The sequence below is a fragment of the Engraulis encrasicolus genome, chromosome 8, assembly GCF_034702125.1.
Source record: "Engraulis encrasicolus isolate BLACKSEA-1 chromosome 8, IST_EnEncr_1.0, whole genome shotgun sequence".
Lineage (NCBI taxonomy): Eukaryota > Metazoa > Chordata > Actinopteri > Clupeiformes > Engraulidae > Engraulis > Engraulis encrasicolus.
In genome coordinates, this window is record NC_085864.1 from 3651328 (window position 1) to 3676594 (window position 25267).

Consider the following 25267-nt stretch of genomic DNA (forward strand, 5'->3'; position numbering starts at 1 on the left):
GATGTCCAGCTTCTCTATAACGCTGGGCAGCATTAACAGTGTTCGCTCTGGACTCCTCTTGTAGTTTATTAGCAAGTCCTTTGAACTGAGCGGAGGAGGAGCGGTGGACTGAAGTGACCACTCTGCCTGATGGCATTTTGGGGATGGACATTTGACGTCATTGGATACTTTTATTATTCTAAGTTTCATTTATTTTAAAAGCAATGGGTTTTGGCTTTCAGTGACTGACCAGGCATGTTGGGAGTAGAATTAGTCTCTTGTAGACATCTGCAGAGAAACACTCCTCCAAATGTCCTAACAGAGTTAAAAGTAAACTCGGAGGGGTTTTTCATCACGTATGCATTTGATGAACCAATGGAACGATTTTGAGAAACATTTTTTTAAGGTTACAAAAAAAAATGTAAGTGTTGCTTGAAATGACCTGGGATTCGTTTCCCAAAAAAACATTTAAGTAGTACTTAGGCCTAAGTAGTACTTTAGTATGAGGTGTCCCCTAGGCAATATACCACATCGCTAAAAGTTTACACATAGCCTAAATTTTGTTTTTCTTGCAAATGCAAATAAAATGCTTGCGCAAAGTGCATGTGCTAGGTAAAATAGTATGTATTAACTTTTAGTGATGATGTGAGACCTCATACTAAGTACTAGGCCTTCTTAAGAGTTTTGGGAAACACAGCCCAGATTAATTTCAGTCCTATTATAACCAACGCTTGAATCATCTGAATACATAGGTTAAAAACAACAATTCTATCACAAGACAAGTCTGTTCTTTTCTCACAAGTCTGTCATCCTGTTCACACCAAAACCTCCCCCAAAGACGCTTCTTCTGTGTAAGTCTCTGCAGTGTTTCCTTTTTAATGTATTTTTCCCACGGTGTCTTTTAACAGCTGTGGTGCTATTTCTGAGGTGTAGGATGTGTTTCATCCAACAGGGGTTTCCTGAAGATGTGACAATTGAACAATTTTCGACAATAGCACATGTGTTGAGTATTGGCACATGTGCAATGTTATTTTGGAGCTAAGACGCGCTGCAATCCACCACAAACAATAACGTACAGGATGAGAGAGTGACTCAGTTTAACACCAAACCACAGCAGCATGTCAAACCACTGCTATTTTCTGTTTTAGAGTCAAATTTAGAGGACTGGTGGAGATCTCTTTTTTTGCGTTGGCACCATAAAAATTTACAACGCCACATTTGTATTTGTGTATAAATGCTGATTCTTACTGTATATTAAAATTCTATGCAGTCTGTCTGTCTCTGACACACACACACGCACGCACGCACATACGCACGTACAGACATAGGCACGTGCACACACACACACACACACACACACACACACACACACACACACACACACACACACACACACACACACACACACACACACACACACACACACACACACACACACACACACACACACACACACACACACACACACACACACACGCATAAACCAGCGACACTGTGACCTATTTGTACAGTGCATATACACACAGAAAGGCAATCTTACTCCCCTTTTTATCGCATCAAAACACGTAGATCAAGATCTGATTATGTCTTTGTTTGTCTTTGGCTATATGTCATGTTTACGAAACCATAAAACATGTCATTAAAAATCCATAAGTGAAATCTTAAGTGTATGAGTGACCTCCTCCCCGCAGTATAATGTTGCCATTAACCTATGGTGTGTTGACTGCGTTTAATCCCAAGGCAAGCAGGACATTTCCATTCACATATTTGCATTGCAATCAACAGTCTGATGGGTGATGCCAGTGGATAAGAGTCAAGCTCAAGAGCCCTGTCAGTGCCCACATTTATGCACATGCCTATTTTTGTGTAGCCCCTTAAGACACGGCTTTATACATTTGTTGTTACCAGTATGGTAATGACCAAGTCGTGGTGCATTACTAAAGGGCCTGTGTTGTGTCATAGTATTGTAGTGCTATGGTAGTTACATTTCAATGACTATTACATCGTGCCACTGGAGGTACGGCGTGCATTAATCCACACAAAAGAAATCTGACACCACATTGCTTTATGGAACCTATTCGCACCCACCTCCAGGATGCAAACCGAAAGGTGCGATGCCCACTTGGAATAGAATCAAACTCAAACATCAGTCAAATGAAACCAAAGCCTACAAATGTGTTTTCACATGCACACATCATCAGTCCCCTGCCTGGTCCCCATTCCCCTGCTGTGCTGCTGCCTCCTCCGAAGCGAAGGCAATGGTTCCCAAACCTCTTCTGCTGAGACCCCCTTCTGGACCTATGAACACCCGCTCCCTTCACATTCCCATATTCCCACATTTTGTAGCATCTTTTCTGCAGATGGGATCGCCAGTGGGCCTATTATTCACTATTTGCTGGAATACTCAACTACATCATATCAACATTGCTATGACATTACTAAGATTCTTAAGTAAAAGAGTAAGACATAGCCATTACAATGTTGGTGACAGCAAGGTTATAACATAGGCTATGCGCTAAGGGGTTCATTTGAAATTCACAGGAAAAGTAAATAGGCTACATAAAATGATTTAGTGAATACTGCGCCTAACCAATTTATGCAACCTGTTAATCTCTGGTTTTCCCATTTTGACACAAACTCCCTTCTCTCTATGTCCCCACTGCTATGCCTCCATAACCCCCCCAGGGGTCCTGACCCCCTGTTGGGAACCACTGCAGTAATGTGCCAGAAATGCCACTCCTCTCTAAACCAGTTACCCTCTTCGGGGTGAGAGAAGGGTAAGTGCAGCGCGGAGGAGCACTAATTCCAGTCATTAATGGCACCCTTCAGTTCAGTTCAGACACAGGGCCAATGCGGCCAAGCAGACACATTTTTCCCTGCGAAACACAGCTGAAATGATGAGTGCTAATGGCATAGCTGTGTGTATGTGTGTGTGTGTGTGTGTGTGTGTGTGTGTGTGTGTGTGTGTGTGTGTGTGTGTGTGTGTGTGTGTGTGTGTGTGTGTGTGTGTGTGTGTGCGTGTGTGTGTGCGTGTGTGTGCGTGTGTGTGCCCGTGCACTGTAAATTCTGCAGTGCTCATTTAACACTTAGAGAGTTGATTTGACATCATTTGGACTCAAATGAACTCTCTAAGTGTTGAAGTAACACCGCAACATTTACTGTGTGTGTGTGTGTGCGTGGGCGTGTTTGTGTATTTGTGTTTACCAGAGTTGTATAAAGTAGAAGTGGAAGTACTTTTACAGATGTAATTACAACACCAACGGTGTGTTGTTACAAAGTTGAAACCATGTAATACCATATCACAAGTGTTGTTATTACACTCTACTTCTATTTCTACTTTATAGAACTCTGGTGTTTACCACGACAGCTCGAGGTCCCTTCACACTCTGCTGAAAGAGATTGCTGGTGTTGCTGGTGTTGCAGACTGTATTTGTGTTCATGTTTTGGTGCAGCAATCAAACTATTTGGAGCATTTCTTCTACAGCGGACTTAACCCATCCTATGCCATCAGAGGCCTCTGCATGAGGTCACATGTACTCCATAAGCAGGAATAAGCACTGTAATAATTAATAACGAGAGCTCTATTTTAACGAGAAGTCTTTACTTTATTCTAATGGGGTTGGAGGCATGTAATCCCCTTGTGCATGTAGGGCCCATTTTGTGCTGTACTATAGAGCATGCCCCCATAAATAATCGCACTTTGCCTCCCTTTCAATCTGTCCTGCTACAGCCATCCACCAATGGCCCGGGCCTGTGGAGGAATCAAACTAGTTTGATGTGAGATATGAGCTCCTGTCAGCGCTGTCCATTTAACATATATGCACTGTGATGTACGCCCCCATTATCATCACAGTGAACGGGGCAGCCAAGCACTTTGGCACAGCTGGGTATGGATCCCAGAGGCGGCAAACGGGCAGCATGAATCAATTACTTTAGTGCGCAGCGTTGTGTTTTCAAATTTGGAACATTGATACATTAATGAGCTGAGTCAAATAGGACACCAATTTCCCAGAGCTGTATGCTGCATGGCCTATTAGCTTGCTGTGAGAGATGGGGGCGAGACACAGTTAGATGTGTTTTCCTTGTCCTGTTACTTAGCAAGAGCGTTCCTCGCATTAACATTATTAAATTATGAGCAATTACACATGTGCACTCTGTCATTCCAAATGTGTGCGTCAACTTGTTATTTTAACAAGAAAAAACACAGTGATATAAATGCATAGATCAGAGCATAATATTCCCATATTTATGCTCACAGAGCGCATACCAAGGTCCAATGTTATGGATATGGAGTAGAACTAGGCCTATATGCATATAATAGCATAAGGAGAAACAGGCCCATTCCTACAGGCTGTCAGGGCGCTGTCCCTTTAAAAGGGCTGGCGCACAGCTCGTCCCTCTCTCGAAGCCATAAGCCAATCCCATGCTCTGACACAAGGTTGGCTTCTGATCTCTCGTCTTTCACCCGCCCAATCCGCAGCCCGCTTTCAAAGCGACTGTACCAGACTAGTAAAGAAGAGGTGACGCGTTTACCGTGATACAATTGTAGAGAGAAAGCAGTTTTTGGTGGACTTGGCTGTCGCCTTTTTTGAGCGCCGAACGAAAAGAGAGTTGGACAAATGGAGAGTATAGACAAACGCGCCCTAGACCGTGGAAGTGTGTGCTAAACAGACTAGCGATTTTCTGCCGCCGCAGATCTCCTGCATTAAAGGTAGGCTACACTACAAATCTACAGCTGTACAGTTAGATTGAGGTACATTGTTAATGCCCCTGCTTCGCTTCCTCTCCTTTCTAGCCAGCGGTGTCCCTCAGTAGTTCCCAGGCTATGTTTCTGTCTTGTGAGCAGACAGCCAAGTAGCGGTATGTCTTGTTCAGACAGATGCGTTTGTGACTGGAAGGGGGAGACCGAATGGTCTGTGCGTGCGCAATTTCGGTGTTTTCCTTGGTGGAAAAAATTAGTAGTGTCCTGCACGTGCCACTGTGAGAGAAGAGAGAGAAAATGACCAGAACTAGTGTGATTTTGACACATACTTGCCTTACGTCTGTCTGTTGTCTGCACTGTGACAGTGGATGTGATCCGATCCGATCGCCTCCTTGATCGGAATGTTAACGTTTCCATGTCAGTGCTACCCTGACAATTATGTTGGACCGATAGGACCACTTAAGTCGGATCAGCTATGTTTGCGTTAATTCTTGTGTTGGTTTCACTACATCTGTTAGCGAGCTCAGCTGCTGCCTGGCGGTTATGTAAACACCGGGTGGACACTTTGTTGTTACTAGTCAACAATTACACGTGAACACGTAAATTTAAAAGCGAAACGATATTAGGATGCTGGTGGGGAAATGCTGACTGTTGGTACTCTCGTTTTGTAGCCTAGTCTAACGACATGATCTTTTAATGGTTAATGATTGATCAGAAAACTAAGACAAATGTCTACTCCTTATTTTCCCCTAACTTCTTTGAATAAGATAGACAGGGAACACCTTAAAGTTTCCCCACTGTTCTCCATGTTTATTAATTGAGGCGGTGGGCATGAGGTTATGATTTTGAATATTAGGCAGGGCGCGCGGCTGCATGAGCAACAATGTATCACAGTGATCTTCAAAGATCGCCTGCAGCAGGAGTATCCTACCTCCTCATCATAGCCCAATTTCTCTATCCTGTGATCTACATTCGTATTTTATAGCAGGATGGGGGTGAGAAACGAGTAAACGGAGATGTCTGTAAGCGGACGGTGAATGCGAGACTAACAGTAAATATCAGCCTGTATCGTTCTCCACATAAGTGCCTATGCTCTGCTAATGTTAATTGCTTTAAAAACACCCTAAAGGTCCATCTCTTCATTTTTTCTAACACGAAATAATAATGTAAAATGCCCCTGGTTGCTGTTTTGACAGTTGTTTTCTACTCTTCATCTTTCTAGCACCAAGTAATAAGGCAAGCGTGCTGTACTCTCTCTATCTCTTTTCTGAATTGTATTTCCTGGATTATCAGTATTTTACATATCACTCAATGAGTGTGCTGTGCTCACTGCAGGGTCCGCAACATCTCTTCAAATCAGATGCAAAGTTGTGCCGCCACTGTCTAGGCTATTCATGCATGACAAGACAGAAGACACCTCATTTCTGCAGAGCAGATTAATTGGAAAAAGGAATGTCGAGATTTACCAAGTCTAGTTCTTGATTTATCAGTAAATCAGTTGTGTGTGTGTGTGTGTGTGTGTGTGTGTGTGTGTGTGTGTGTGTGTGTGTGTGTGTGTGTGTGTGTGTGTGTGTGTGTGTGTGTGTGTGTGTGTGTGTGTGTGTGTGTGTGTGTGTGTGCGTGTGTGTGTGTGTGTGTGTGTGTGTGTGTGTGTGTGTGTGTGTGTGACACGTGTGTAGTCTCTATGTGTGTGTATGTGTGTGTAGGCTATGGGTGTGTATGTGTGCGTGTGTGCAGGCTTGTGTTACGTGTATGTTCATGTGCCCATCTATCCATCGGCCCATATTTGTGGCTGTGCGTGTATATGCTTAGAAGGGTAAAGATGTCAATGTGGACAGTGTGGGACACTGGTAATATTTTGCTATTGATGTTATTGATTACAGGCCGGGGCAATTTAGCTCATGTTGTGTGTGTCCAATGTGTCCGTGCAGGCTTTTTAAGGTACCCATGGGCGCTGTGCTGCTCAGCTGCTCTGCTTGTTTGGTGGAGCAGAGAGCAGGTCACTTGCATTTGAAATGGCCTTGTAGTGTGTGTGTGTGTGTGTGCGTGTGTGCGTGTGTGTGTGTGTGTGTGTGTGTGTGTGTGTGTGTGTGTGTGTGTGTGTGTGTGTGTGTGTGTGTGTGTGTGTGTGTGTGTGTGTGTGCGTGTGTGCGTGTGTGTGTGCGCTCGTGCTTGTAATACACCGCAACCGCTGGTGCACGCAAGTTTGTGCTGTGTGTGTGTGTGTGCTTGTGCTCGCAGTATGTGTGTGTGTGTGTGTGTGTGTGTGTGTGTGTGTGTGTGTGTGTGTGTGTGTGCGTGCGTGTGTGTGTGTGTGTGTGTGTGTGTGTGTGTGTGTGTGTGTGTGAGAGAGAGAGAGAGTGTGTGTCTTGACACCAGGCACCGTGCCCATGAAGTTTCACCTGCAGAATTGAGATGCAGAGCCGGCCCTCTGTCCATCTCTCCGTCCACTCAGGATTGGATAGGACGGGGGCCGCATGACTGCTGATGGACTGACTGGCTGCCAAGCTCCTCTGTGTGGTCTGGCACATTTGAGGAAACGCTTTCTTCAAAAACGGGAAGAAGAATGGGAAAAAACGGCATAGAGTATATGCCTTGACTACTCGATTACACATTAGGTTAATTACATTACATTACATTACATTTCATTTAGCTGACGCTTTTATTCAGAGCGACTTACATTTACTATTTTTTAGGCTATTGGTTACAGTCCCTGGAGCAATGTGGGATTTGGTGCCTTGCTCAAGGGCACTTCAGCCGTGGGTGGAGGTGTAGGGAGAGGTGAGGTGGGATCCGAACCTACAACCCCCAGATTGAAAGACCAACTCCCTAACCGTTAGGCCACGGCTGCCACACCAACTCCCTAGGTTAATGTCTTCTCTTCAACCGTTGTGTAACACCTTTGCACTTTTTTAGGTCTATCATTTTGTTTTATTAGTTTAATCTAAAGCCTTGTCAAAGGACAGTTGGGCTCACTAACAGTTGGTTTGCCATCCACGCTGTTGGATGTGGTTTGGAATGATTGATTTCTGTGATGAGAGGGGAGGGGTTTCTTTTGGGTCCAGATAATGTATCCCCCCATCTCTCCAAACATATACACACACACACACACACACACACACACACACACACACACACACACACACACACACACACACACACACACACACACACACACACACACACACACACACACACACACACGCATGGTAACACACACCTACACAAGCAAACACGCACAGCCAAATGGCTTTACAACCATGCAACACTGTCCTATTGATTTTTTGACACGGATGTTGGCGTTCGTGCTATTACCAATGTTTACCAAGAACCAAAGGCACAGGAGTACGCACAGAGCCCAAGCTGGACTTTTAACCTATGGCTCAACAATCGCAAAAGGGAGGGGGGGGGGGGGGCAATTCAACTCAGCCCTTCTTCCCTCTCCTTTCCAGAATTGTAAGAAGGCGGGTGAAAGCCATACTTAAACAGTTTTTTGTTTAGTTTTATGTTTTGTTTTGTTTTGTTTTATTGTCGCGTCTTTTGTACACAATTGTTGTCAATTGTTTTTCCTACATGTTTGAACTAAATACATTCAGTCAATCAGCTGAATGAAATCAATCAAAAGGCCTTAACGTTGTCAGTGAGTTAATCCACCTATATGATGAAAACCGATGGCTTTCCTGATGTTGCCTTATGTAAATATGAGTCACCCTGTCTCTCCCTCTCTCCCCCCCCCTCACTCTTTCTTTCTCTCTGGCTCTCTCTCCACCTGCACTTGATATGGCTGAGCTAAATGTAGACGATAACTGATTGAAATGTGTTGTGCATCGTGTTGGAGGGCAATTCATTTTGTCTGAAAGGAAACAGGCAGTCACTCTCTCCTTTCCTATGAGCTCTCTCTCTCTCTTACTCTCTCACTAGCTCCCCCCTCTCTCCCACTCTTCCACCCTCTCTCTCTCTCTCTCTCTCTCTCTCTCTCTCTCTCTCTCTCTCTCTCTCTCTCTCTCTCTCTCTCTCTCTCTCTCTCTCTCTCTCTCTCTCTCTCTCTCTCTGAATCTTGTGTCTCTGCATGGTAGCTGCTGTCACTTTGTTCAGCGAGATTAGCCTTGAAGTGTGACGTGTTCTGCACATTTTTAAACCACCAGTGCAGGTAAGACTTAGTTATGTGAATATCAAATAGGATGAAGCTCAGCAGCAGAGCAAGGCTCCTAAGTCATGGCTAATCCAAGTCGTGTCTCAAATGTCGAGCATTTTCACAATCTGTGTGAGGAAGAAAATGATCCTCATTTTTTTCTTTTAAGATTAGCAAGAAACCTGATACTGTAATGTCTGTTTAAAGAGTATTTGTGGGCCTAGACTGGAGACGAGGATTAGCTTTTTTTAATGGCAGAGTTGTTAAGCATTGCTGCCATCGTCCTGAGGCACTGAGAAACACAATGCACAGGTCAGGAGGTCAGCCCCTATCCATTCCCTCCACCACCACCTGGCCACTGTGTTGCTGACATTGACAGGGCTTGGAATTTGAACTGTACATTCCTGTGCAGGTAACTAAATAACAACCCCCCTGTGCCCCTTCTCTTCCCTCCAGGCTATTATTCTATTATGGTTTCATATATTTCCAATATACAGTATACATTTTTGGTGTTGTTTTGAATCATTGTCTGAGTCTGAGTCGTGTAATCCCGACAGATTAGTGAGTGAGACAGACAAAGGGACGTTTAATGGTTTGCTGTGACCATAAGGGATTTACTGGGCGGCTTTATCCCCCAGTGTGGTGGCTGTTGGTGTGTTGTGCTGTGCTGTGCTGTGCTCAGCTCACTCGGGTAGAGGCTCTACATGTTATTTACAGCTAACCTCTTCCAACTAGCAGATCGTACGTTACTGCTTTCCATTTTTGTTGAGTAAATCTGGTGACGTGAGAGGAGCTTTCTGTGGAGTGCTTGCGTGTGTGTATTTACCGTTGCGGTCCTCACTGGCTGATCAGGCTCGAGGGCCATGAAGGCCCAGTGGGGAAAACCTTAATCTGTAATCTCCACTCTTAGGGAGTTTTATTCCAGGGCAAAGCGTTATTTTGCATAATCATTGCAAGCTAGATTATTGACCTTAAATGCAGACATTAGACCCGACTAAGGCAATAATTTTGGATTTCTCTGTATGTAAACTTACAGAGTGATTGGATAGTGTTGGAAACTGGAAGAGCCATGCTCACACTATGGCCTGATGGTTTTCAGTTTTTTAAACTGGATACTGAATTTCACATTGCATTACATTGCACTTGACTGACGCTTTGTGTCCTTGAGTGCTGTCTTCTTGCGCTTCTTTGATTGAATACTATTAGCCCATTAAGGAAAATCTTATGTCTTTGAAGGTGGTAATTGTTTATTCTTTCAGCACATTTTGTCTTGTTTGCTTCTTAGAGCAGGGGTTCCCAAACTTCCAGCCAAGCCCCCCCTGACAGGGGCCGTGCCACGCCATTTTGTTCCTGTCCACCCGCTTTCATAACTCATTTGCCACATTCTTAAACCCATTCAAGTACTGTAGAAAACATGATGCAAACCTACCTACTGCCCTTTTCATATCATGCCCAAACAGCAGGCAGATCATAGACATATAGGGTAAGGCTCCCATAGGCCTGCACTAAGTCTGTGAGGTAGTGCCATATTGGGATTGTATAATTTGAACATACAATTATTGATTTTGTTAAGCTATACTTTCCCTATCAACCTGCCGTGGTCCCCACTTTGAAAACCAGTGCCTTAGAGCATCTTAGTCGACCCTTTACGATAAGTTACGTCCCAAAGCAGATTTGGGTCCTCTCCATGACCTCGTTACACAATATGTTTGGGATTTCAAATTTCTTTGTGATTCTTCCTTTGACCGCCGCTTGTACAGCACAAAGCCCTCATGGTGCTTTCTCTGTCCTTGATGAAGCCCTTTGATCAACATATCCCAAGGTTGGCTTTAAATACTCTACGGCTGCCTGAATCTGTGCCATTGAAGAGATGAAGGCTTTCAACAAACACCAACAGAGAGATGGCGGAACACGAGAAACCACATTGAAGAACACAGTTGGAATTTTTTCCAACCATTATTTCTCCATCTGGAAAAATTCATTTCATCCCCAGCAAATCGTCTGTCCATCCATCCTCACCCCTCCCTCCCTTCCTCCCTTCCTCCCTTCTTCATTCTTCTTTTCGAAGCCAGACCCCTTCCCATGCTGTCTGTCAGGGCCAGGGCCTCCTTCTGAAACGGTCCACCCTTCTTATTAAGTGTTGTGCTGTGGTCTGGTTTCAGCATTGGCCCATTGAGAATAACCCCAAACGGATCAATGGAAAAATCCAGTAGAGGGATATCACTAACAGACGTGTGTAGCGGCCTCTATTAAATTAATACTAACACCTTCTTCATTTCAAGCTTCACAAAGGTGAAACGCGAAACCCTTGTAGGCCACGCCGGCTAACGCTGGAGCTTAATTCAGTTGGGCGGCTCTCCACTTGGAACCATTGAGGAATGCAGCTCCAGTCTAGTCAGTCTGGTCGCGTCGCGTCTCGTCATCATTTGGTCGCGACTGTGAGAGGAATGTTTGTTAAGACACATTGGTGGTCTCTAATTTGACAGACCCCCAGAGGTTTGGGGCTTTGGGTTTGTTTGTCTGATGGCTGTTTGTGTACATTTGGTTAACACGACGAGGCCTCTGTGTAGTAGGGCCTCTCTGTCCATTAGTTAGGCTGGCTACCGAGCGACGTGCAGAGGTGTCGGCCTGGCCGGGCCATTACGTGTGAAGACTGGCCCTTCCCTTCCCTACCCTGCCGAGGCTCTAAAGATAGCATCTGAAGGTGTGACCTTGTGTCGGCTGCCTGCTCGTTAAAGACGGATGGGTGGTGAGGAGAAAGATGGTGGTGAGGTGATATGAGACTGTGCAGCTGGAATTATTTGTTTTTTTTTTTTTGCCTGTTTTTCCCTTGTATTTTCATAAAGATGTGTGTTATTTATTTACCTAATATTTTTCAAAGCCATTTGTCATATTTGCTTTTCCCCCCTTGAGGCCACTTGAGTCTTTCAGCCAATTTATCACATTAAGCAGAAACACTCAGGTAGCATTGGAGGAAACACTTTGCTCATTAAGGGCTGAAGGGGGTCGTCGCAACCCAACAAATGACCTGGACTTGTTTCAACACAGTCGAGAGTAAATTATCAGCGGCCTGACGAATGATTCCCATCCCCTTGATGTGACGACCCGACCCCGAGCTGGCGGAATGTTTTAGTGCATTTCTCAACATGGTGTGAAGGTGTAACATATGGTTGAGGGGCTGCCGTCATTTCCACCACAACACAGCGCTAGTCTTCACCAGCGCATGGTAATCACATGACCTTAGCAGTCCGCTGTATGTTACTACCTTGTTTCTAGCAAGCAAGGGCATGCATGCATGAAAAAAGGAGCTTGCTTGTCCTGTTCCTGTGTCTAAAAGACACCCCCAAAAAGAATCAAGGCTCATTTACCATCAATGCCTTTGGTTTATAAACAAAACAATTTCAGAAGTGTTTGGAATGGTGTTTTTCTTTCCTGCTTTTATCAGATAAGAGACAGAGAGAGTGAGAGAGAAAGGGAGGTCGAGAGAGCAAGAGACAGCAAGAGAGACGGCGAGAGAGCGAGCGAGAGAGAGAGAGCGAGCGAGAGAGAGAACGTCACAGCTTGAAGGTTAGCAGTAATAGGCAGCCAAGGCCATAATTAATACTCAGGAAAAGGACTGAAGGAAGGAAGGAAGGAGGAGAGGAGAGGAGAGGAGAGGAGCAGAGAGGCGAAGGCCAAAGCGACAGGCAGGCGAGGCAGCTGGTGTCACCGGCAGCTTTTGTCCCTGTGGAGGGAGTGACGTGACGGAGGATGATGGGAAAGGAGATGAGAGGGAGCGGAGCAGCAGCGTGTGCAACAAGGGCTCAGTGGTGACTTTGCCAGAAACTGACATACGTAGGTGTGTGTGTGTGTGTGTGTGTGTGTGTGTGTGTGTGTGTGTGTGTGTGTGTGTGTGTGTGTGTGTGTGTGTGTGTGTGTGTGTGTGTGTGTGTGTGTCTTCGTGTGTGTGTGTCTTCGTGTGTGTGTCTTTGTGTGTGTGTCTTTGTGTATGTGTGTGTGTGTTGCCAGATCTCCTGATCGAATGGAGTAGTAATTCCTCAAGTGTCTCTGAGGGAATTAATTGTGGAGGAGGGTGACGGGGAGGGGGCGGGGTTCTTGTTGGAAAGTGGGAGTGTAGTGTGTGTGTGTGTGTGAGAGAGGGGTCGTTGGCTTCACTTGGCGATGAGCTCAGGCTGGATCTCGCCCATCATACTGTGAGTAGGTGTCGTCCTTGACTGTGTCTGATCTCCTCCCACACGCTCGGCTAGGATGCTGTAGAATACCAATCAGTCGGACTCTCTCTCTCTCGCTCTCTCTCTCTCTCTCGCTCTCTCTCTCTCTCTCCCTCCCAATCTTCTCTTTCTTCATCGTCTTCATCATATCAATTGTTCAGGAAAGTGCTTCTCACAATCAGCAAACCCTTCATCTTCTGACAGATCATCAGTTGAGAGTCCTTTAAGTGACCACTGCCTAACCTTGAAGAAAGTTGGCCATGAATCACAGTCTTGTTGAAACAATGTCACCAGGCCTACGTACGTGGTGTTCAAGGCATTCCAAAAAGCAAACTGTTTTCCGATCAGACGACCGACCAACAGACGTAGTGGAGTCGCTTCATGTGAATAAGAGCGGATACCAGGGTGTTGTTGGCACAATGATCTGCAATTTAGCAATCCACTGCTTCTCTGTTTTCATTTCCCATGGGTTTCTGTAATTTTTTTTCTTAGCTTTTCTTATTGTTTTCTTTGTTTTTTATTCTTTTCTTTCTGTTATCTTTAGGTTTTTTTTCTTTTCTTTTCTTTTTAAGGGCAGATGATGACAACTTTGGCAAACTTTTCGTGAGGTAACTGGCCCAGACTGGATGCGTGTTTGTTAGTTCCAGTCCATCTGAATTCCATCAAAGCGCAGGACTTCAGCAAGGACCTTTTTTGAAATAGGACTGGAGGGGGGAAAACACGTTTGCACACTCTTGGATATAGTCATGGAATACTCCCCTTGGCTGATGGCCAGCAAAAACAACTCTCGTCTCTCCCACACACTCTTCTGCCCACGCAAGCACACACACACGTACGCACGCACACACACACACTTACACAGACACGTGGAAACAAACACACTCAATCTATGCTTGGAGAAGGAAACGGCTCTCTCTTTCTATCTAGCTTTCTTGCTCTCTCTCTCTCTCTCTCTCTCTCCTCTCTCTCTCTCTCTCTCTCTCTCTCTCCCCCCCTCCCACTCTTCATGAACAGAGAGGAGGGGGAGGCCTAGAAGTACAGTGGGCCTCCGCAGAAGGCTCCCAGCTGTGCCGCCACCTCTCCGCAGTTTCCTGCCGCCTGCTTGTACTCCCAATGAGCCCCGGTGCTAACTGCAGGGCTTTGAGCCGGCATGGAGCCAGCGTGAGGTCAGACCTCTCTGGTCACACAGATTTGCTCCGGGAAAGAAAAAAACCCTCTGCACACAACCCAAGCGACAAAAGAGCACAAGAGCCGGAGCCCATTGCGGTAGTTGTAATGTGCCGTGATCCTCTTGTGTTTTAAAACGTGCCGCCCACACGGCCCTAAACGCCATGTTTCTGCCCTGGGCAAATTGAAGACTTTCAAGAAGATAATCCATCATCTTCTTCTTTCTTGTTTGTTCTCCTTGTCAAACTAAACCTTCAGCACTTCAAAAAGAGAAGTGGGACAGAAAAGAGGCATTGAATGAAACATGAGCCGTGAGGATTTAATGCCGACTGAATCTAGTCTTCGTTTCTCATTTCTTAGACCTCATCGGTCTCCTGCCGTCACACATGGGCATCAAATTATGCTGTTCATACAAAACGCTGAGGATATGAAATCTCTGCTTTCACGATCTGTCTCCCGCAGTCATTTGTAGCCTATTCGAGCCGAGCGGCTGTGTTTTGTTGTTATGACGAGACGCAGGTTTTTTGATGCCTAACCTTGTGTTTAATACTCATTGGAGTATGTTGCCCTTTTGCTAAATGGCCAATTCAGACCAACCTGTGAATTGTTTGTAATTAGTGTGTGAGTGGATTTGATGAGTGATTTAGTAGGCATGCATATACAGTATTAGGCAGACACCGACTAGTCATGTGTATCGCTGATTAACTGTCATTCTGTGTGTGTGAGCTGTTTTGTGAGCAGTGTCATTTTATTTCGCCCATAAATGGGGTGAATTTGGATCACAGTCATGTTGCGCAAATAATTCCTCTGAAGTGGCGAATATTCAGTTATTAAGTGTGTGTGTGTGTGTGTGTGTGTGTGGGGGGGGGGGGTGGACTTCATATTGTGAAGATTGAAACTTTTACATTGGATAACTTTTAAAGCATATTTGAATAGAGGCTTTGGGTAATTTAAAAGATTAAAAGGTTCAGCACTACAAAAATGTCTGTGAGTATTGAAAAGAAAAAAAACTGAATAGAATAAAATAATCTGTTATATTATTGAAAGACTGACTGTTAAAAAACTGTTCTTAATTTCAACTCTGTAGCACTTTTCTAGAGAGCAGCAAAGTTTTGAAATGGAAAAAAAACCTTTTCCTACAGGCCACATCCAACAAGATTACCGTCTCAATGCCACTACCCTGCTTAAACAATGTATAGATAAAATAAGGATATAAAATAAAGTAGTAAAATAGCAAATGAATTAACATTGAAATGGTCTGTTTTGTGTTTGTGTAGGCCACATGGAGCTGGGGACCCAACGAGCGCTGGCCGCTACTTCCACCTCCACCACCGGCTCTCTGCTCTCCTCCCCCAACAGCCAGCCCTGAAGGACGGCCTCTCTCCTCTCCCCTCCCCCTCCCCTTTTCCTCTTCCTCCTCCTCTTCCTCTTCCTCTTCTGCTCCCCTGCCCCCACCCCCACCCCCACCTTGACCCTTTCCCACCCATCTATCCATCCAGCTCCCGCCTCCTTGTATACCTCCTGCTTGTATACCCTTTCTCTGGTGCTATCTCCCCTCCTTTCTTCTTTATCTCCTCCCACCATCATCCTTCCTCGTACACCCACTCTCCTTCACCATCCTCCCACAGCTCTCCTCCTTACCACCACCACCACCACCACCACCATAGCGAGATGATTGGAAAGCTGAAGCAGAACCTGCTGGTGGCCTGCCTGGTCATCAGCTCGGTGACGGTTTTCTACCTGGGCCGCCACGCCATGGAGTGCCACCACCGCATCGAGGAGCGCGGCGGCGGCCCCGGCGGCGTCAACGGCCCTCTGGTCAGCCTGAGCAGCCTGCACGCCACGCTGCGCACCGGCGGCCACAACCTCAGCAGCCCCTTCGTCTACAACAAGGACATGCCGCTCATCTTCATTGGCGGCGTGCCGCGCTCGGGCACCACGCTGATGCGCGCCATGCTGGACGCCCACCCGGAGGTGCGCTGCGGCGAGGAGACGCGCGTCATCCCCCGCATCCTGGCCATGAAGCAGATGTGGAGCCGCTCGGGCCGCGAGAAGATGCGGCTGGACGAGGCGGGCGTGACGGACGAGGTGCTGGACTCCGCTATGCAGGCCTTCCTGCTGGAGATCATCGTCAAGCACGGCGAGCCCGCCGCCTTCCTGTGCAACAAGGACCCCTTCGCCCTCAAGTCGCTCTCCTACCTGGCCAAGATCTTCCCGCACGCCAAGTTCGTGCTGATGATCCGCGACGGCCGGGCCTCGGTCCACTCCATGATCTCGCGCAAGGTCACCATCGCCGGCTTCGACCTGGGCAGCTACCGCGACTGCCTGACCAAGTGGAACCGCGCCATAGAGACCATGTACACGCAGTGCCTGGAGGTGTCGGACAAGTGCCTGGCCGTGCACTACGAGCAGCTGGTGCTGCACCCGGAGAAGTGGATGCGCACGCTGCTCAAGTTCCTGGACATCCCCTGGCACGAGGCCGTGCTGCACCACGAGGAGCTCATCGGCAAGGCCGGCGGAGTCTCGCTCTCCAAGTACGTTATGAAGCCCTATTCTCTCATTCTCTCTCTCTCTCTCTCTCTCTCTCTCTCTCTCTCTCTCTCTCTCTCTCTCTCTTTCTGGCAAAAGTGGCGGCGTCTTGCTCTCCAAGTATGTTATTATGCCTTATATTCTCTCACGATATCTCTCTCTCTCTCTCTCTCTCTCTCTTTCTGGCAAAAGTGGCGGCGTCTTGTTCTCCAAGTATGTTATTAAGCCTTATATTCTCTCACGATATCTCTCTCTCTCTCTCACGCTCTCCTCTTTCGTTTCTGTGTTCTGTGCTCTCTAAGTCGCCAGTGACTAATAGTCTGTATGTCTCTGTATTCTCTCTCTCTCTCCATGTCTCTCTCTCTTTTTTCTGATTCTCTCTGTCCATTTTCCCTCACTATCGCTCTCTATTTGTCTTTCTCTCTTTCTCTGTCTCTCTCTGTCTTTCTCTCTCTCTTTCTCTCTCTCCCTCTCTTCTCTCTCATATCGGGAAGGTCATGGGTAAGCACCCATTGTCCTGTCTGTCACTCTCTGTCTTTCTCTGTCTATTTCTGCAAGTACATGTACGTTGTCAGCATCCAGTCTGTGTCATGTCTCTGTCTGTCACTTTGTTGAAGTAAGTTGAAGTGAAGTGAGGCACTACTTCTTGGCGTGGAGTGTTGCACTCCAAGGAGCATGCAGTCTCTGTCTCCGTCCTCTCTCTTTTTCTCTTCTCTTTCCTTTTCTGTTTGTCTGTCTGCTGTGTCGCTCTCCAAGTAAGTTGCCTTGTATTCCCTTTCTTTATACATCACTCACTCTCTCTCTTTCTTTGTCTCTGTCTCATTCCCAAAGTAAGCAGCAGCATCCATTCTGCATCTGTGTCCACTTCTTCACTCTTCACTGTCTCTCTCTCTTTCACACTGTCTCTCATTCTTGCCTGCCGGTCTGTTTGTCTGTCTGGCGGCTCGCTCTACAAGTAAGTTGCCAGCCTCCGCTCTCTCTGTACCTCTCTATTTGACCTCTCTCTGTCACTCTGTTTCTTTTGTCTCTGCTTTCGTCTTGCTCCCCAAGAGTTGGCAGCATCCAATCTGTGTGCCTGTCCCTGTCCTATGTCTGTGTGTCTGTGTGTCTTTCTGTCTCTCTCTCTCTCTCTCTCTCTCTCTCTCTCTCTCTCTCTCTCTCTCTCTCTCTCTCTCTCTCTCTCTCTCTCTCTCTCTCTCTCTCTCTCCCTCCCTCTCCCTCTCTCTCTCTCATGCCTTTTTATCCGTTCCTGAGATGAAGAAGTCCTTCCTGACCCGATTCATTATGTAAAAAGACCAATTCTCTTTGCAGACCTTTTGAGCGAGCCGTCAAAGGTGGTGCCGATGGTCGGTCGGCTCCCTTTGCTGTTTTTAAGTGCTTAACAAGCCGCAATTGTTTGGCCGTAATTACAAGGCTGGCCTGAGCACAAAGCAGACCCACCGCCCGCCCGAAAAATTTCTTCCAACAGGCAGAGCACCAGCCAGCAGCATCCTGCTGGCACCCAGAGCTAAAACTTCCAGAGGTATCTGGGTCATGTCAGCTGCAGCGCTGGCTAACTTGTCTTGTCCTCTCTCTCTCTCTCTCTCTCTCTCTCTCTCTCTCTCTCTCTCTCTCTCTCTCTCTCTCTCTCTCTCTCTCTCTCTCTCTCTCTCTCTCTCTCTCTCTCTCTCTCTCTCTATCTCTCTCTCTCTCTCTCTCTCTCTCTCTCTCCACACACACATAAACATACACACATAAATAGACTTGCACAAGCGCATGCACATACAAACACGTACGTACATGAGTGCACACGCACATAAACATATCTCTCTCACACACACACACTTGTGCATATGCATAGATGCAATCATCGACACACACAGACCAATTTCAGATGTGATATGACCAGGCCAGCCTTTTGGGGTATGCGTGTGTGTGTGTGTGTGTGCTTTGCTGTATCTGCTGAGCTATGCATTCCTTCAAACTTCTGGGCTGATAAGAATTCAGGGGAGGAAAAAAAGCGTGGTCTCCAGGGAGACCCATCGTGTTTGCTTCACTCGTTTTGTCACTTCCTGCCCACAACGCCTCAGCAGCAGCACACATAATGAAAGCAAAAGGCTGTTAAATTAGCCTAGCCAGGGCAGACCATTAAGGAGGGGAGGGAGAGGAATGAACTAGCTTGGCCCAGCAGCATTCTTATGGCAAGTTCCAACTGGCAGACACCTCACGTTAGTTTCATGGCAAAAAAAAGAGAAAAGACAACCGGTTAATACACAGCGACCAAAAGATCTAGTGAGCTCACAGCAGCAGTTGTGTGTGGTGGCCCTAGACGAAACACAGACACGGGTCCCTTTTTGAATATGTGCAGGAGGGGTGCATATGGGGAGGGTGCATCAAACCCCCCGTTCATTTTAAAATACTGTTATATTCTTACGACTGTAGAATAAAAATGTTCTACCACATGAAAACACAATTTAGGAAAAATGTCATCAGCTTTGACTAACATGCACAGGGTCCACATGGAGCCGAGGGCGGGTTGGTTCCACAGAGGGCAGAATTTAGTGGGGCCATAGGTAATTGCCCAGTATGCCTATTGGTAGAACTGGCACTGCAAGCTTGTCAGGACTGTGCGCATTGTCTTTCATGCTGTAGGTGACATGAAACAGAGATATTGACCTTCTTTTTCGTTTTGGTTCACCTATTATCATAAACAAGGCCTGGGGCCATGGCAGCGGCAGTGGTGGTGGTGGTGGTGGTGGTGGTGACACAGGCCTGTTTTGTCAGACATCCAAGGATGCATTTAGCAGCTCACCTACAGGGAGCGGTAGCAGTGTGGGGGTACCAGGGCAATGTTGGTGCTCGCTTCATTAATCTCTTTCATACATGAGGAATTGCGTCTCTCTCTTTCGCCTGGGCTCTCTCTCTCTCTCTCTCTCTCTCTCTCTCTCTCTCTCTCTCTCTCTCTCTCTCTCTCCCCGACCTCGCTGCTACATCTGGAGTGAGGCTGACTCTTCAGATCTGTATCTGGTGTTATGGGTGCTCTGGGACACGCTTAGTTGTGGCACACATGTGGTCCATGAGCTCTGTGTTTAGAAAGTGTGTTGAGGTCAAACACACACACACGCGCACACACACGCGCACACACACACACACACACGCGCGCACACGCACGCGCATACGCACACGCACACACACACACACACACACACCTCGATGCCCTGTGCCTAACAGGCATGTGCTCCATGAGCTCCGTATTTGGAAGGTTTGTTAAGGACGGACACACACACACACACACACATACATACATACATACATACATACGTACACACACACACACACACACACCTTGCTGCTCTGTGTCTAACAGTAAACTTCTGGGTTGACCTCAGTGTCCCCCTCCAGATATTTGTGTGATTGGGTGTTGTTTGGCTGTGGCATCTCACACAGGGCAGATTACAGTCAGGGACAGGAAACTTGTTGTAACACCACGTTATCTCTTTGCAAACACACATACTAGGGATGCAAATTATCGATTAATTCATTAATCATTAGTTTATAGGCTTATCGATCGACTTACGATTAATTGATAAGCGTTGTTTTCCCCCCTGAAAATCTCAATGTTTCTCGAAAAAAAAACCCTACTAAATCTTTTTTTTTTTAAATGTAGATAATATACCACATTTCAATTAATTCTATTTTAATTCAAAGGTCATTTAAATATTCCCACTACTCACATCCCTCTTCACACACACTCTTCACATGCCCATTTCACCTGGGTCTCTTTGTCAGTTGAATTGTCGATTAGTTGCGATTAATGTTTAATCGAGTAGCGCATTGATCGATTAAAGTCGATTTATCGATTAATCGTTTGCATCCCTAACACGTACACAAACTCACACACACAGTTCCTGTTCCTGTTGACCTGAAAACAAAGCCACATTTCTTTTTCATTGTGTTTTGTTGTGTTTGTATATCTCGTCCCCTTCACTACACATCTGGTTCAATGCTCTTGTCTCTTGAGAACAGTATCTCATCCCACTGTAACATCTTACCACACATTTCTCTTTTCTTTTGCTCTCTCTCTCTCTCTCTCTCTCTCTCTCTCTCTCTCTCTCTCCCTCGCACTCTCTCTCTCTCTCTCTCTCTCTCTCTCTCTCTCTCTCTCTCTCTCTCTCTCTCTCTCTCTCTCTCTCTCTCTCTCTCTCTCTCGCTCTCTTCCTTTTTTGTGTGTGTGAGTTTGCTTCTCAGCATATCCCCTCAACTATGTGGAGATTCTCAGGCTTCTCTGTGAGTGATTTGCAGTGAGTGTGGGCTTCCTGTCAGAACTCTCTACTCTCTACTTTCTGCATGGCCACTGCAGATTGAGTAGCAGCCTGCTGTAAGCCGCTGCTTGATATTCATGCAGTGGAACAACGCTGGGCTCGTGTTTCCTCTTCCATATTCTCCCTCTGTGGTCCATGGGGGCAGCGGTCCGACCACTCCCAGCCTCCGCTCGAGGTGTTTTTTTCACAGGCATGATGTGTTTTTCACAGGCATGTCCTTTGTGAAAGAGTGTGTGATGAAGCGAAAAAGAAATAGAGGTAAGAGAAGCAGAGAGAGAGAGAGGCAGAGAGAAAGAGAGAAGCCGTGGGGAACTGATCCCCCAGGGAAGCCGGAGAGCAGGGTGGGAAAGAGAGCAGGGCTACTGGGCCGACACAGGGAGAGTCTTTGTGCCCAGCAGGTAGTGTGCTATTTCAAAGGAACACACACGCACCCTCAGCCACACTCGCATACTCACTCACGCATGGGCAGACAGACACACATACACCGTGCGTACACTTTCTTTCTCGATCATACGCGATCACACACATACACTATATGAAAAGCACACACGTGCACACTGTTCAAACACCCCCACTTTCCTTCTTCCCTTATACACACACACTTTATACCCATTCATGCCAAACCTTTCATGGACGGAAGGACAGCAAGTTGTCAAAATAAAAGTTAAACAAAACAGCATTGCGGTTTTTGTACTGAACTCTCAATGATTACTGATTTTGACAAGTTGCTGTCCTTTTGTGTTCCATGTTTTTTTTTAAGGTTTGGTATGAATGTCTTACGAAACAGTCATGAATCCTTCATGCGAAGTGTATAGCGGCTGCTATGAATGTGTTATGCAGCGACACGTCAAGTAAAGAGTGACCGAATTTTGACATTTACTCACCTTTGTAAAGACGGTGCAATTATTTTGAGCATAACTGTACATGCGCACACACACACACACACACACACACACACACACACACACACACACACACACACACACACACACACACAGTGCTCCTTTTGGTCTTTTTCTCACACACCTATACACTGAACTCTCAGATCTGCACACATCCGCCTAGTGGGCTAGGTATCTGAGGAATTCTGTGGACTGATTGAATTTTGTTTAACCAAAGTCGCATGGGGACAGAATATGAAAAAAAGTTATGGTTGGAAAAAAAAAAACAGAAACTCTGCTTTGAGGCTTTTAAAAATAACCTAGCCAAGTCCTGCCAAGTAGTTTTTTTATGCGTTTTTTTCCCTCTCTCTCTGTCTCTCCCTCTCTCTCCCCCTCCCTTTCTCATTTATCAACATTTTTCTGACTAAAAGTTGTATCATGGACGTTGTCCCTTCACATCTGGGTCATAATCGGATGAAATCTGCCCAATCTCTGGGAAATGTCCTGGAAAGCAAGGGTCCACCTCCAAAAGCTCCCGCCATATGTCCCTCCCTGAACTCTGTCCCTCTCTCTCTCTTTTCCTTTACTCCCTTGTTCTCTCTTCCTCTCCAAACTCCCGTAGTGCTGAGGAAAGGGAGAGCTAGGCCAGCCAGAGGAAGATGAGAACAGTAACAACAAACTGAGCTATAGAACTCCATTACTCCTCCTCCTCCTCTTCCCCTCCTCCACTCCTCATCCTATTGCTCTTCCACTTCTCCTCCTCCTCCACCTCCTCCTCCTCTTCCCCTCCTCCACTCCTCATCCTATTGCTCTTCCACTTCTCCTCCTCCCCATATGGACATTATATTGTCAAATCATACACAAGTTTTAAACAAGTTTTACAAATTCTAAAATATTTTTTGATGACAGTGAAAACAGATATACTTTTTTTGGTAAATTTACTCTTGAATGTAGCCCCTTTTCTCATGCAGAATTGTTATTTGAAACCAATATGAATGAAGTGCAAATTGTACGTGGTATTTACAGACAATGTTTAAGATACAATTACTTTCTTTGTATGCTTCATATAATGTTCATATAAAATGCTGTATGAGAACCCCAAATAGGGCCAATTTCAGGAGTAAATCATACATGTAATATACATTTTATATCAATATTTCTGACAAGTTCTTAACCATTTTTTTTCATATGGGACTACGCTCTTCCTCCTCCTCCACTTTCCTCTCCACTTCCCGTCCACTTCCTCCTACACTACTCTACTCTACTCTGCTACCCTATTGAAGCGCTGTGTTATTATGAGTTGCAACAATATATATTGTACAATTTCATTTCTAGAGGGCCGTCTACCACACAGTTCCTCTCCATTTCCTCTTGGTTGGCACACTTGTGCAAGATTGAGGCCAGTGTACCCCAGTTTCTATTTTAGATATCAGAGATTGGCTGACTATGTTTTAGAGATTGAGTCAGTCAATCTCTAGAGATAATCACTGTGCTTTTCATGGCTGATATGATGCTGATGACTCCTGGTATGCTGCTCATTTCCCCAAATATTGTCCTCGTATTTGCACTTGCAATCGTTCATGTAATGATGCCATTACTTCATGGGGGAAAAGTCACAATATATGGTACTCACCATCCTTGGTACAGGACGAAACAAGGTAATGTGTATACCTGAAGTTGTCCTTGCCCTTTTAAAGAAATGGTGTCGTGGCCACTTGCACAAAACAGCTCTACCTCACTTTGTTTCCCAACAATGCCTCATACTGCCCAGTATGTCTTGACCGACCGATACATGGTCTATTTCCAGTTTGCGTCCTACTGGCGGACACGCAAGAGAAGGAGGCAGTCGTGCCCAGCTCAGCTCTGCTCTTCTCCCCAAGCCAGGCTCTCCTTGGCTGGGCTGGCAAGGCAAGGCGAAGGCAGGAGCAGGGCAGACCCACTGACCCAGGGCATGGCTTCATTGCTGTGAATGGTGTTCATTGATTTTGTTTTTCCTTTGCCCGCCACCCAACCCCCCTCCCCTGTCCTTTCCCCTCTTTTTCCACCCCCGCTGGGACTTCTAAATGGTGGCTTGTCCATGTTGAGAGTGGCAGGAGCTTTAGGCTCCTCCAAGGGACCGTGTTTGTAACAAGACCCCGCATAGCGACAGCTCTCCCCACACCTCTTTATTAATTGGTTGGTGGTGGGTGTTTCTTTTGGTGGTGGTGGTTGTTGTTGTTTCCGACACCATGGAAAGAGACTTTTCTGTGGAGAATTGATTTATCTGCTTGTAGCAGCCACCAGCTCTCTCTCCCTCTCTCTCTCTCTCCCTCTCCCTCTCTCTGTCTCTCTCTCTCTCTCTCTCTCTCTCTCTCCCTCTCCCTCTCCCTCCCTCTCCTTCTCCCTCTCCATCTCCCTCTCCCTCTCCCTCTCCCTCTCCTCTCCTCTCTCTCCTCTCTCTCCTCTCTCTCTCTCCCTCTCTCTCTCTGTCTCTCTGTCTCTCTCTCTCTCTCTCTCTCTCTCTCTCTCCCTCTCTCCCTCACCTCTTTTTCCTCAGCTTTTGTTTGGCTGCAGCTGTCCGCCTGGCTTGACTCCTGTTTTGGTGCCTATTGGCTGTTTCTATAGCAGCGCTGGCCAATCATATCTGTTTGATTCCTTGCACAGCCAGCTTCTGACAAATGAGACGATGAAGGAAAGAGAGAGACAGTGGGAGGGAGGAAAAGACATGGGCCCTCCTTTTATCACAGACTCTTAAATCATCACTCACTCCTCATCATTTATTATATTTTCCCTTTGTCTTGCCGATGATTAAAGAGTTTGTTCCAGAGCATCACATCTGGTCTAGCTCTCAGCTCTCAGACTTTTGTTCCTCCCCTGCGCACGGTTGTCCTCGGTTACAAATGGCTTCTCGGGAGTTTTATCGTGAGAAATGGTCTCAGGGACGATAGAGCTGGAGGAAAAAGATCTCTCTCTCTCTCTCTGTCTCTCTCTGTCTCTCTCTCTCTCTCTCTCTCTCTCTCTCTCTCTCTCTCTCTCTCTGTCTCTCTCTGTCTCTCTCTGTCTCTCTCTCTCTCTCTGTCTCTGTCTCGCTCGCTCCAATTTCTCTCTCTCTCTCTCTCTCTCTCGCTCCTCAGTGCTAGTCTCTGGCCTCAGAGGACAGGTTTGACGGGCAGCTCTAGTGGTCTTTAAAAGCCCTTCATCATCTGCTCTTCCCTCCTCTTCTGGGCACGCTCACTGGAGCACTGGAGGCCCTGAGTGTCTGTCGGTCGGTGCTGCCTGCCTGCCTGCCCGCCTGCCTCACAAATACAGCGTCTGCGCATATGCACACAAGCATTCACACACCCACAGATGTGATGACTGTGACTTGATAAGGATGGGGAGGTAGT

At 46.4% G+C, this 25267-nt stretch overlaps 1 protein-coding gene across 2 annotated transcripts in view; it reads left to right on the forward strand.

The window, feature by feature from the left end:
• Positions 1–4467: 4467 nt before the first annotated feature.
• The window catches only part of tpst1 (tyrosylprotein sulfotransferase 1), a 66215-nt gene continuing 45415 nt past the window's right edge, over positions 4468–25267 (forward strand). For both annotated transcript variants that reach the window (XM_063204835.1, XM_063204836.1), the window contains exons 1-2: positions 4468–4690; positions 15469–16725. In XM_063204835.1, the coding sequence (XP_063060905.1) occupies positions 15863–16725 (863 nt within the window). In that variant the 5' untranslated portion in view covers positions 4468–4690; positions 15469–15862. The remainder of the gene's footprint in view (positions 4691–15468; positions 16726–25267) is intronic.